The 12,663-nt window shown below is 37.5% G+C and overlaps 1 protein-coding gene across 3 annotated transcripts in view; it reads right to left on the reverse strand.

Annotated features, from left to right (window-relative positions):
• The window catches only part of DPP10 (dipeptidyl peptidase like 10), a 479,453-nt gene that overhangs the window by 38,204 nt on the left and 428,586 nt on the right, over window positions 1–12,663 (reverse strand). For all 3 annotated transcript variants that reach the window (XM_051810269.1, XM_051810268.1, XM_051810270.1), the window contains exons 8-10: window positions 8,323–8,443; window positions 4,952–5,106; window positions 1,814–1,911 (exon numbers count right to left, since the gene is read on the reverse strand). In XM_051810269.1, coding sequence (XP_051666229.1) covers window positions 1,814–1,911; window positions 4,952–5,106; window positions 8,323–8,443 — 374 coding nt within the window. The remainder of the gene's footprint in view (window positions 1–1,813; window positions 1,912–4,951; window positions 5,107–8,322; window positions 8,444–12,663) is intronic.

The raw sequence follows: 12,663 nt of genomic DNA on the forward strand, positions 1-12,663 counted from the left end.
CAGCAGAGTGAGCTTGTCTGGAAACTCAGACCCCCTTTAAAACAAGGGGCTTAGCTTGAGTATAATTAGGCTTTTAATCTAAAACTGATGGAGATCTCATCACTCTTTGACAACATATATTTAATTAAACATTCAAATGCCTCCTTACTAGAACAAAGCTGAGAAGCACCAACAGCAAAGCTGTGTACAGCTCTGATGCCACACACAGGAGATGCAGGTGACAGAAATTCACTGCAGCTTCACACAGCCCCAGTCTGGTGCTGTATTTGCAGAACAGACCCAAACAACCCAGTATGCACAGCTTTCTTTTGGCTTTTATATTTCCCTTTTGGTAGCACAGATATTTTCACACGTGGATACCAGAATGATAACATCCAAGTGTATGTTGAGTCTAATATTTACATTTTTTTGGCTTAAAAAATGTTTTAACTTATCGAGGGGCAAAAATGTACGCCAAAAGTAAAACAAGAGCTACCACGACACCAGCTGACCCACCCAAGAAAGCAATGATCCAAGAAAAAAACCAAAGAGTGCAACTCCAATCCCATGCCCTGAAATGTTTCATTTTAAAAAGTCTTCAGTGAGGGATGGAGATAGGAAATTTAGCGTACAGAATCCAGCTAATATAGTAGTTAGTAGTCCAAATCAAACCATAACATCATTTTCTATCACTGACATAAACTCCTTGAGCACTGAAATAAAAGCAAAAGGTCACTTAATAATCCCTCTTTTTCCCTCTGCCATCAACTATGCATAAAAATATGTTCAAATTTCACTACAGTCTGAATTGTTTATCAGGAATATAATGTAGTGTGTGTACATACGTAGAAATATACCGTTCCTTTTCACAATGCTCTCCATCTGAAAATGCCCTGAACGAATAGGGGAAGTGGGACTTCTCTGGCCCTTAGACAGCAGTCAGATCTGGACTGTAGAAATTGCTGTCATCATTATTATTATTATTACCTCTATTATATAACATTTTAGGGCTAGGAGGTCATTAGTATATGTACTGAAACTACAATGGGAATCTAATGAAGGTGACTGCAACTCTACAAACTGGAACAAAAATATGGGAGGGGATGAAAATTTTCTTGCCCTTAAAGCTAAATTTCAGGCATCTCCAGTAAGGACAGGCAATCAGAAGCTCAGCTTAACACAGGAACTTTAGCAGGAGAGTCACCAGTTTCAGCCAGCCTCATTATTTCAGCCTCAAAGTCAAAGGGAATGTTAAATCAGCTCAGTGGTTCTGTAGCAGTTTCTCCTGAGAAACACAGCCCTGCCTGTCTTAGCCTAAGTGATCTGGCAGCATTGCTCCTCACCTTCTGCCACCTCACTGCACCTGTCCACTGGGATGAGAAATGAAAGGAAAGGTTCAGAATAATTCTCTCTAAATGAGAGAACACCCCAATTCTCTGTTCTGTGTATTTCCAAGACAATTCTGCAATCTCATGTCAGAAACTAAAAGCAACAAGCTGGCACAGAGCAAGTAATGGCTGGGAGTGAATGAGTAACTACCTCAGAAGCAGGACAGCAGTTCAACTCCCTTGATCACAGCTTAGGATTTTTAATTATATATATTTCTAGTAAATTGGAACTTCCCAGGACATCAAACATGAGCAAATCCTAGACTCCTGTGATTTGTAAGAGAAGCATTAGTTCAGTACAGCTGTTTCTATTTTATCATTATGTTCAGCCACGGGGACTGAGATCAAGTGCATTCCAGTCAAAGATAAGTGTAAAAAGGCAATGATTAACTTAGAGACAGTTAGGTTAAATCAAACATGAGTTTCAAAACAATGAAATTGTATACCTTGATTTAAAGCTGTCAGGTGGCATCAGTTCCAGTGTATGTGCTGGTCCATATAGATTAACTACAAACAGCTTTACTGTTGGGTTTGTTTGACCTGCCTTTGGGAAAGAAAAAATTAATAAAAGCTTTAGAGGCACTGAATCAGTAACAACTGAACAGACTCACTCATTAACATAATTAAGTATTTTTAGAATAATGAAAAGTTATTAAGGTAAAATATCTTAAATTTTTAAAATTAATTTCACAGCCATTTGAATCACACAGATAAAGATAAGAAATATTGACTGATTCTCTCACTGCCTTTTCTAATGGGAGACCTTCCTGTGCAGAGCAAGTGACCAATGCTACAAGTGGCTATGCCCAGTCCAGTAAAGTCAGCTGCAAAAACATAGTCAGTTCCTAAACCTGCAGTGAAACCCACCCTCCAGCAAATTCTTTTCCAGACACTATTGTTCCTTCTTCCAAAAAGCTGCTCTACCTCTATCTGGGATAGCATTTCTTCTCTTCCCTTGTTTTTCTTTACCATTTTCCCCCAGTCTTTCTTCCCTGGTTTGCTGAGTTGAAAATCTCTATTTTCAGCCCTGATAAGAAGTCAGCTGCTTTGGCAGGCCAGCTCTAAGAGGAACAAAATACTTCCTGTCGCAAAATGAGAATAAAATGCCAGTTTGATATATATTCACAGGGAAGAGTCTGATAAATCCTGAGGATCTACAGGGAGGTGGGAATCATGCTTCTCCTGGTAACTAAGGGGTGTTCCTGAGAAGAAAAAAAGCACTGGTGATAGAAAGTAAAGCTCTGAATGGCTGCAAGGAGATGCTTCTGGTTCCACATCCCTGTTCTAAACATATCATCTCCAAATTCTGTTTCATTTAAGTCACAGGAGTCACACAACATTATATAATGCTCTTGGAATACACAGAATGAAAAGTGCGTCCTTCAACGGGGCTGATTCCTGTTTGATATTGGAAGGAAAAGGTAAAAATCACTGATTCTACAGATTTAATTATAATAAACTACAAAGTTATGTATCTGGCTCTTCACAGGGGTATACAGAAATGCAAAACAGGTTGGCTGAAATACACCCACAAATTCCTTTTAAAAATTGGGCTTATCTCAATAAAGTCTGAATGCGGTATCCACTCCTTTCTGATTGGTACGGGGGACAAGAAAGTGGCATTTGTGTATTTTTAATAATGCTAAAAAAAAGTTTATAAAAGGGACTTAATTAGACTCTTGGAATTATTTTTATTTTTTCTTCATAAAATTTTGACATTTGCCTCAAAAGAAATGTCATCCTCCACAGGCATCCTTTGCATAAACACAAATGCATATCTGTGGAAGAAAACCACTGAAAGGTCAAGTCTTTAGGACACCACTGCAGTTTCCTTATGTCCCTTGAACCTTACATTGCCTGCATAGAGGTGTCCAAGTGCTCTCACAGGCAGGGCTGCCATCACTAATTACCACCCAGCAGGAGTATGAGTTTTCAGAGATACTCCAAAGCACACCTGCACAGCAAACGTGGCCAGGCTGGTGCTAGGCCTGAAGAACTAAACTGCCCCAAAGCTGCCCCTGTGTCTCTGCCACAAACACAGTCAGTGTGCCCTACTGTGCTGTGTGGATACATGCAAGACTCAGCTCCACAGCTGTAGCTGTGGCTTCCAGCCCCATATGGGGTCTGTCCCCCCAGCTGTGGTCAGCGGTGCACTGAGGTCCCACAGCCTGCAGTGATCTCTGGCAGCTGAAAGTGAATGTTCTACCTGAGCAGAAAAGTCTCACATCCACATCTCTCCCTCAACTCCTCCACCCCTCAGGGTCTTCTCATGCCAATTTAAACAGCATAAATTTTGCACAACAGCCAAAACATTTGTTCAGTAATGCAAGAACTCTCTGCATTGAAATCCTATTTTGTTCTCTATAAATGTAACAAAGTTTAAAATTCCTTGTTCTGTTTTTTCTTTTTTTAAGAACACAGTTTGTGTGTATGACATGTACACACACGAGCATGTTCCAGTGTTCCCAAAGACATGTGTTTCATTTTATTTTTTAGTTCTAGTTATAATTTTGTACTCTATAACAAAGACTAAATCTTTTTTTAAATCTCTGGTGCTATACCACAGCTTCATTACCAATTAATGATGTTTAATGAGTATCTAAATTGGCATTAAATGGAGAAATTAAATAATGTTTTTTCATTAATGAGATTACTGAAGTAGTATTGTGTATCACTTTTATGCTGAATTGCTAATGAAATAGAATTACTCCTTTCTCGTTTACAAAGCTGACTTTTAAAAATATTCCTTATTTTTTTCTTTGCTCAAGACCTTTTTCCAATGCAAGTATATAAACTAACACCAAAATAAAGCAGCAGGAATAGGGTAACACTACTATTTTCTAAAGCTCTCAATAAACTTGCCCTGAAATGTCAAAGGAGTACCATATATGTGGACCTACATAACCTGTCAGAAAGGAACTCGGACACTTTGAAATTTCACAGAAGGGCTGGATAAACTGATCAGCTGGAAGATCAAAACAACAGATAGGGAAGCATCTCCCCAGAAAAATCCCCAGCAAATGAGGAGCAATGTCAGATTTTATCCATGTCCGGGCTATTCTTTCAATTTCTAAAACAAATCTAAAAATCAGTAATATTTCTATTTTTTTTCTCATTTTGATGGTCACAAAAATATGTAACTGTGGCTTATCTTATTCAATACTGTCTGTCACATTTATTTATAACAGCATAATCTACTGAGATCTACGTCACTATGAAGGAACATGCTCTGGGCTCTGCACACTGGAGTGTGTGACTTCAGTGCAGCTGTGACAGTATCTTTTCTCTATGCAGTTCTTTAAATGTATTACCCTTCTCTCCAAAGTGCTGGATTGATTTTATCAAGCCAAATATCAATGATGATATTACTTCAAATTAGTTTGTTTGCTGTTCCCTCACCCAATAGTTTTTTTCCAGCAAAAGGTGTTACAATCTGTTGAAAAAAAAATGTAATTATTATTTACTGAAAAGCAACATGAACAAAACCAGTCTCTGTTACCGTTTGGAAACACTCCTTCCATATAGGTCAATACTATCACTGAACACAGAAGAGGAGATGGGGTTTGCACTCACACTCATCTTACCTTAGGATATGGATACTGCTTTCCTTTTGGATATAGGCCTCCAGTAAACCGGGGAATAACCATGTTCGGTACCAAAGAGTCATTTATGGTCAGGAAGGCCAGTCTTTCACCGTCTGGAGACCACCAGTGGGCAACGTGAGAATGAAGAAGTTCCTCTGCAAAACCAGATTTCCTTAGGGTTCATAAAAAAACTATCACATAGTTTCCAGTTTATTCAGTTGGCACTGAATTATTCTCTCTGTGCCTACTTGAAACGTGTCTGTTGTAATTTCAGTAAATTCACATTATCTTGGGCTGAATGTTTGAATAACAAGGTATATTGAAAGACCAAACTTGAACCATTTTTCTCAAATGAATACTTCCAGCAACATCAATAAATTATCTAAACATGAAAGATGATTGTAACTGCCATATGTTTAGTTCTGTTGCATTCCAATAGATTTTTTTAATTAAATTTTAAGTTATTTGGACCATTTTAATGTTTTGGGAATTTTTTGGGGTTATTTTTTAGGATTGTCGATCTTTTTTTTTTTTCTTCTCTTAATATAAAACTTCAGTATACCTGATTTCTCTCAGTTCTAGCACCTAGTAACACGCAGATCCTCCCACACCGATATTTATGTAAACATTTTTGGAGTCCAATATTTTGACTTTCTTGTCTCAGTCTAATGGACATCTTTAATTCTTAGAAGTTCAGTTTTTCTGCAATATAACTTTTTGAAAATCCAAATGAAACTTTTCTTTTTATCCAAATTTTATTTGCTTTCCAAATGAAAGTAATTCTCAAAGATGCCATGCAATGTTTTCTCACATTTATTGTCATTGTATTTCATATCCAAAAGAAACAAACCAGAAACATCCAACAGCCAACAATGCAACAGCCAAACTCCCGAACTCCAGTAAAGCAGCTCCTGAGCAATTCCAAATTCACCCTGTACAAGTCTTCTGTTTTCACTTGTGAAAAGACAGACTTTTATCATTATGTATTTGATATGTTCACTTGCTTGGTAAGGATTCTGTATTTAGTTTTGAAGAATTTGGCTGGAAAACTGATTGAGAATAGTGTACTAAGGGGAACAAAGGCCTGACTGCATACCTAATTTGAGAGCCTACCTAACAAAACTAGTTAAATCGTCAGCAGATACTCCCCAAGATGCTAATCAGATTCTGAATGTTCTGAAGCAGTTTAATGCATTATCTAAGGTTTGATGCAATGAAGTCGAGACCTTTATTCAAAGTCATATATTCTAGGTCATGCTTCTCTCCCTGGCTGGATAACTAAAACCTTTTACACAGGAGAAGAGCAGAGAATGAATGGTGACTATCAGATAGAAAAAATCACAACTGTGTTTGCTTTAAAATATCACTGTTTGCATTTAGACAAGGTTATTCACACAAAGAAAAGTTATTCCCAAATGCTTTGTAAGGTAAAATGCTAATAACAAATTCAGGCAAATGATAAAAGAAAAAAAATGAGGTCAAAGGAGGAACAGGGCTGGATTCAACTGAAAATCCCTTAACTTCACACGGACACTATTCAGCCTGCTCAGCTTCTGCTGCTGTGAAAAACACTGTTGAAAATAGAGCACTGCTCTAACTTAAACAGTGGTTAATGGGAAAGAAGCAGTATGTTCATTCCTACCATAGCACATGGACTGGGGTCCTCCAACATGTACTGACAGAACTCCCTTTAACACTGATTTTAATGATGTGTATTGTTGAGAAGAGTTCTGCCAGCCTGCATCCCTGGAAACACTATGAATTTTCTGTAAGTCAGGAAATGGAACAGCTGTTTGGGTCAGGGATTAAAAAATTTGGAAAAGAATGGGCAAAATCACCTCAAGAAGGCTTTAGGACATGCTTCGGGAGGAAGGCTTTGGGATGTGCATCATCTCCACAACACTTCAGAAACTTTCAAGTCTCAAACTAGACAACTTTTGCTTTTCCCTCTTGTGGCTGTGATTCTTACTAACTTCACTCTGTTTTAGCAAAAACTTGATATACTGTATCACTTCAATGAGCTATATCTGCTTAAATGCTTCAATTTACATGCCTTCATGTTAGATTTTAAGAATGTGAAGTGCATATAAAACTACATTCCATTTCCAAAATGTCCATTGTCCTTGCGTTTTCAAATATGCTGCCACACTAAAACATTTCAAAAAATTAAAAGAAACCTTGGAACTGGGTAACTACTGGACACAGGCTGAGGGATGCAAACTACCATTCTAACTTAAGTTCACTTGAGGAGAGATTTTAAAAAAATACCTGAGGTGAGCTGTTGTCAAAAATACTGAACTGTCAAGACGTATGTACAGACCATTTTTAAGGATCATGCTTAAGTTCCTTGCTGTTGGGCATTAAACCATTCCTAAAAACCGGTCTGCCCTGAAAATCTCTACATGCAAGAAGTTATATACCTCAGGTAACTGATTATTTAACACCGAGCTATTTAACTATAGAATACATGTGTCCCATAGAAAGAGTAACTGAAATGTGTATTAATTTTAAGCTGTTGTACCAAACTAGATAATCTGTTCCCTTTTTTTTTTCTTAAATTTACTATTACTATGTTAAAAACATTTTTTGTGCAGAGAGAGAAACATTCTGTGGTACCATGCAGAAGATGGGTGTAAAAGATAAAGGGTATTACAGCAGACTGATCTATCCCCTACTCCAACTTGTCACTGCTTGCCAGCAACAGCAAGTTTTCCAGGAGCCTAGCATATGTTGATTTAAGCAAAAGCAGCAGCCACTGTTGAGGTAACAGTATGACACTTTTAGACTTCATCAAAACACTCAAAAAGGATTCAAGCACGTTCTTAAAGTAAAGCACGATGTGGCTGCCTGGCTTGAGGGGCTGGAGTCTCTCGCAAGTCATGCTGACACAGAGCACACCAACCACCACCCAGGCTGAAGGAGAGATGCCAATAAAAAAAGTGAGACCCTGGGCAGCATCATCTGGGATCACCTTTCAGTTTGTGTCCAGGGATAAAAACCAAAATGTAGCCAACTCTGCTTCTAAGTTATGGTTCTTCAGTGTTCTCTTCTATCGGGATGTTTTAACTGTAAATAGGTCATCCCAGTTGTTCATATAAGCAACTAACTGAGCCCTTTCCCCCCACACTTTTTCACACTACCCAGTTTCATCATACATTTGATACATTCTGGTTGAAAATAAATTCTCCTTTCCCAGAAAACACTGCTATATGCAAGCCAGCAGTCAATACAAAGGCAATCTGGCAAGAAAATGAGAAGGCAAAGAAGCAAACCTAACCTTAGCATTTCCTGAAATGAACAGATTTGTGCTGTTGGGTCTGTACAAGGACCTTTCATCTGTTTTAATAAACAGATATATTCGTCCAGCTTACCTTCATATAACCAGTCTGCAATTCCATTAAAAATAATTCCTTCTTTTCCTGAGGATGTCAGGCGCAATGAGCTACTCTTTACATCAGGCTGATAGTAGATGTTATTTTCAAATATATAAATCTAGAAGAGGTAAGAGAGATGTAGAGAAAAAAGATTTTGGTAGATATAAATGAATGTTCAGCAATGAATACATAATTTCCTCAGGCTCAGAACAGTCTACAGAATAATTCAGCATGAGTTTCAACCAGAGTGGGCTTCATATTCCCTTTTATTATCAATTTGGACAAACTAAGCAAACTTTTAATATGTATGGCAAGCCCAATTCTTCCTTTGAAATGGTATTCTCAGTTGAAATGTTTCTATTCACCTTAAGAAATATTATTACACCCCTCAAAATCATACAGAAGTTTTATAACATCTGAATAGATAAAGAAATTTTTCCATTAATTCTATTCTATCCAATAAAACCATCTGGTTTTCCAACTGTGAAATTAGACATGCTTCTGTAAGGACATACAGCATAGTACATACACTGTAAATATAAGTTACAGCTTTATATCATGGTGTGAGAACATACTGGAAAAGCAAAAACAAGTAGCAGTCTGTAGTTAAGTTTTCTCAGCTTGCTGACACTACTTCTGACTGACACACAAACATTTCATCTCAAGTGTGCTGTATAAATGCTCTTTATTTTTCAAGCCTAGGCTCCTCATTCTCCTTTTCCTGTGAGCAACAGACTGGACAGGCAGTCCTGTCCTTCTTCACTGCCCTTTCTCAGTCTTGTCTGCTTTTCTTTCCCTGCTCATTTCGTTGCAAAGGATATCAAGTTCACTCATTTTGTGAGACTGAGCTCCAGGTTTCCCAACAAAGTGCAGTAAAAGAAAGGTAAAGAGAAAAAAAAAAAAAAGAAGAAAAAAAAAAGTAATATAAAATGAATAAAAAATACTTTGGTGGATTATGGGGATGGTAAAAAGGGTAGCAGACAAATACAGTGATGATGAGAAAGGCTTATGACATGGAAATACTTATGTTTTCATCCATCTGCCACAATGAGCCCATTGTACGGCTGCCTTCCTACTACCAGCCAGGAGACCTTTGAGCACTTCACTGCTGCACAGTTTAGGCACGTGTTGTCCCAAACTTCATCCTTGGCCCTATCTTTTCAAGTCCAGGTTAATAAAAAGCAAACATTCGAGATACTAACAAGCCAAAAGCTACAGATGGGTACACAAGGCAGAACCACTGTCATTTCCAGAATGCAGAACTACTGTCATTTCCTGTAGTAACGCTCTTAATCCTTTTTGTCTGTACTCCCACAATCCTCAGTTTCTTGAGCTGTCAATGCCTGTGACCACACTCTATTTCAACCACAATAATCTCAGAGTTGTAGTTTTTTCTTTGTTTTTTTTTTTTTTTTTTTGTTAAATTACAATGGTCACATATGTGGTTTCACAGCAATGGAATCAATCTAACAGCAATGCTATGCACCATCTTGATTCATATAGAAAATGCAGGTAACAGCACCAGAGAAACAATATGCAAAAGAAATTTTTGTTACATGATTTCAAAAATGTACACTGATACACAGTGTCTCAGGGAGTCTAACATGAAGTAAACATATTTCCACCAAAGACCATTAAGAGCCCAATCATTTATCATTCTCTCATACTTCTGTGATAAACGAATTATGGGAAAATACTAACCAAAGAGCAAAGTTTTATTATCACTATTACTGCGGTTCCCTTTGCTTCTAAATTACCACCTGAAATAGATTTCCCTATGAGTCCCCAAACTAATGATTTTTGACAGTAGCCACTTCATGATTTCTGCTGCAGAAAGAAATAAAGCTGAGTTTTTTTCATACCATGATCAATGAAATGATTTTAACCATTACTGGGAAACAGTGGTGATTTGGGACAAAGTCTTTTATGGTCAGAATTCAAAACTCAGCAGTGAGCTCAAAACTGAAGCAAAAATAGTTGATCCAGTTTGAATAATCCAAAATGTACCAAGCAGTAATCACATTTATAGTTTTATAAATAGTATTTGGTACAGCTGAGAATTTATGGGAAGCTGACGTGTGACCCAACATTAACAGGAGAAGAAAACAAGGATTATAGAATGTTGGATATATCAAGCTTTTGAAATAATAGCAATGAGAATTTCCTGTAAATGCGTACTTCCACAGTAAAGATGTACTTTTCTTCTAAAGTAAAAGAAACAAATACAAGCAATAACAAGGCATGGTTAATTGCTTAACCAAGAAAATCTAAATAGTTTAGCCATATACTTGTTTTTTATATGAACTAAAAATATTCCTATCAGACTACATTACAGATAGACTAAGTAGTGGGAACCACTCTAATGACTGTTGGTTAGTAAGGAGCAATTTCTTACAGCTGACAGTATCTCCTTATGTAAACAAAAGCTTTCAAGAGATTACCAAAAAAGCCTACTTGGTCAAATGATTCTACTTTATTTAAGCTTCTTTAATTAAATGAGATCAATATAATTAATTTTGTAAGATCAGGAGGATCATTTTTGCTTCTCTCCCCCCTTTTCAGACTGTTAGTATTTTTAATGGTGAAGATCTGCAAATTGTCTTGTCTCTGCAACAAAACACTTTTATTTAAAGCCATCAGTGCCAGTCAAAACACAGGATTAAGGAGTACTTGTTTTATGACTGAACCATAAAAAGATCTTTAATCCTGTTATTACTAGTTAGCAGGCATTGCTAATTCCATTTGACAGATTTCAGATAAGCAAATATCTCAGAAGGATACTCACTGATGTGCCACTGACTGCTGGCTGCCTCGGCTTTATTGCCCATTCATTTCATAAAGCGGCTTTGTCTCCATCCTCAGCCAGTTCTCAGTCATCCTCTGAACATCCTCACAGTCTTCTTAGCCTACTCTGTCATACAAAGTTTCCCTTCTTTCCTCACCACTCCTGACACGTGCTCCTTCAACTTTGAAATCTACTCCAAACCCCAATATTTTTTTTTTTTTGAACACCTGTATTGGAACACTTTAAAGTTCTTGAAAACCCTCAAAGCCACCGAGTGGCTCTCTCTCTAGCAAGCCTCACACTCATTGCTTATGTGAATTAACATAAAAAATGATGAATTTATGTTCCTTTGCAAAACACTTATGAGGTACAACCATTCATGTTCCTTGACATAACTAAAGTGCACATAAATGCACATGGATGATTTAGGGTTGGTGCACTGGCTTTGCACTCACTGCCTATAGCATTTCAAGAGATCTATATCCCCATGCTTGAGCCTGTAAAAATATCTTAGGAAGATCCAACATTATGGTTACTAATTTAATCTCATTCTGGGTATTTATTATATTCCAAGAGGTGCCAGGAAGCCCCTGAACTGCTGTTTATACCGACAGGAATGGCCCATGCTCACTTCCTACAGTGACGTTGCCCACCCCTGCAGTCAGGGCTGCATTCCCCTCCATTCCTGAACGTGCCAAAGTGCTCATCAGTAATTATTTAACTCATTCACCACTTGGAAATAAGGACTTGGGAACTAAAATGTTGATTTCTGCAGCAAAACAGGCAGCAGAAGTGTAATAGGAGTGATAACATTACTGTGAAGGCTACTTAGTCGTGGCCTGAGAGGCTCTTCACTTTCCTCTCTGTAAATGTAGGTGGTGGATTCAATTAAGCACAAGTACTTTGTGTAGCCACAAAATCCAAACTCTCATCTGACACTAAGTGCCAAGAAAGGTATTTCTAAAAGGCAGACTCACTGTGAATTCTTCTCTCCAGTATAATATTTATATGGTACAAAAATGTACCTTTTATATAACTCTAAAAATACTGAAATTTTAATAGATCACCTCTTGCAATTAATTCTGTTCACAAGATTGTGAATAGATCTTGTTTTCTCTAGCATTTCCACCTACAACACTGACCAGCAACAAAAGGTGGTATCAAATGTAAAGTGACTTAAGAAGGAAAACAGACACTGGTTTTATTTTATGCAGATTTTCACAAGCCCATCAACTAAGAGTAGAAATGGAACTATTTCGTAGCTGAAACATGCAAAAATCTCCTACACCAGACTGCAAAGCAGAGGAAGTCTTTAAATGTCAAATCCTCCCCTCCCTGCCCATCACCTAATTTCCTTTTCTTTACTTCACACATTTTTCTCTTTCTTGCTCAATTTAAACATTGCCACCAAGCTTCCTGGTGAAAACTCCTTACAGGTCTACTTTATGCTGCACTAAAATGTATTTCCAATATTTTCTTTCAAAAACACAGAGACTAGATGAAAATTTTCATTTTTCAGGAAGTGGCTGCTGATGTTGATTATTTGCAGTACA

This window comes from Manacus candei, unplaced genomic scaffold (genome assembly GCF_025592945.1).
Source record: "Manacus candei isolate 608988 ecotype Guabito, Panama unplaced genomic scaffold, ASM2559294v1 h1tg000077l, whole genome shotgun sequence".
Lineage (NCBI taxonomy): Eukaryota > Metazoa > Chordata > Aves > Passeriformes > Pipridae > Manacus > Manacus candei.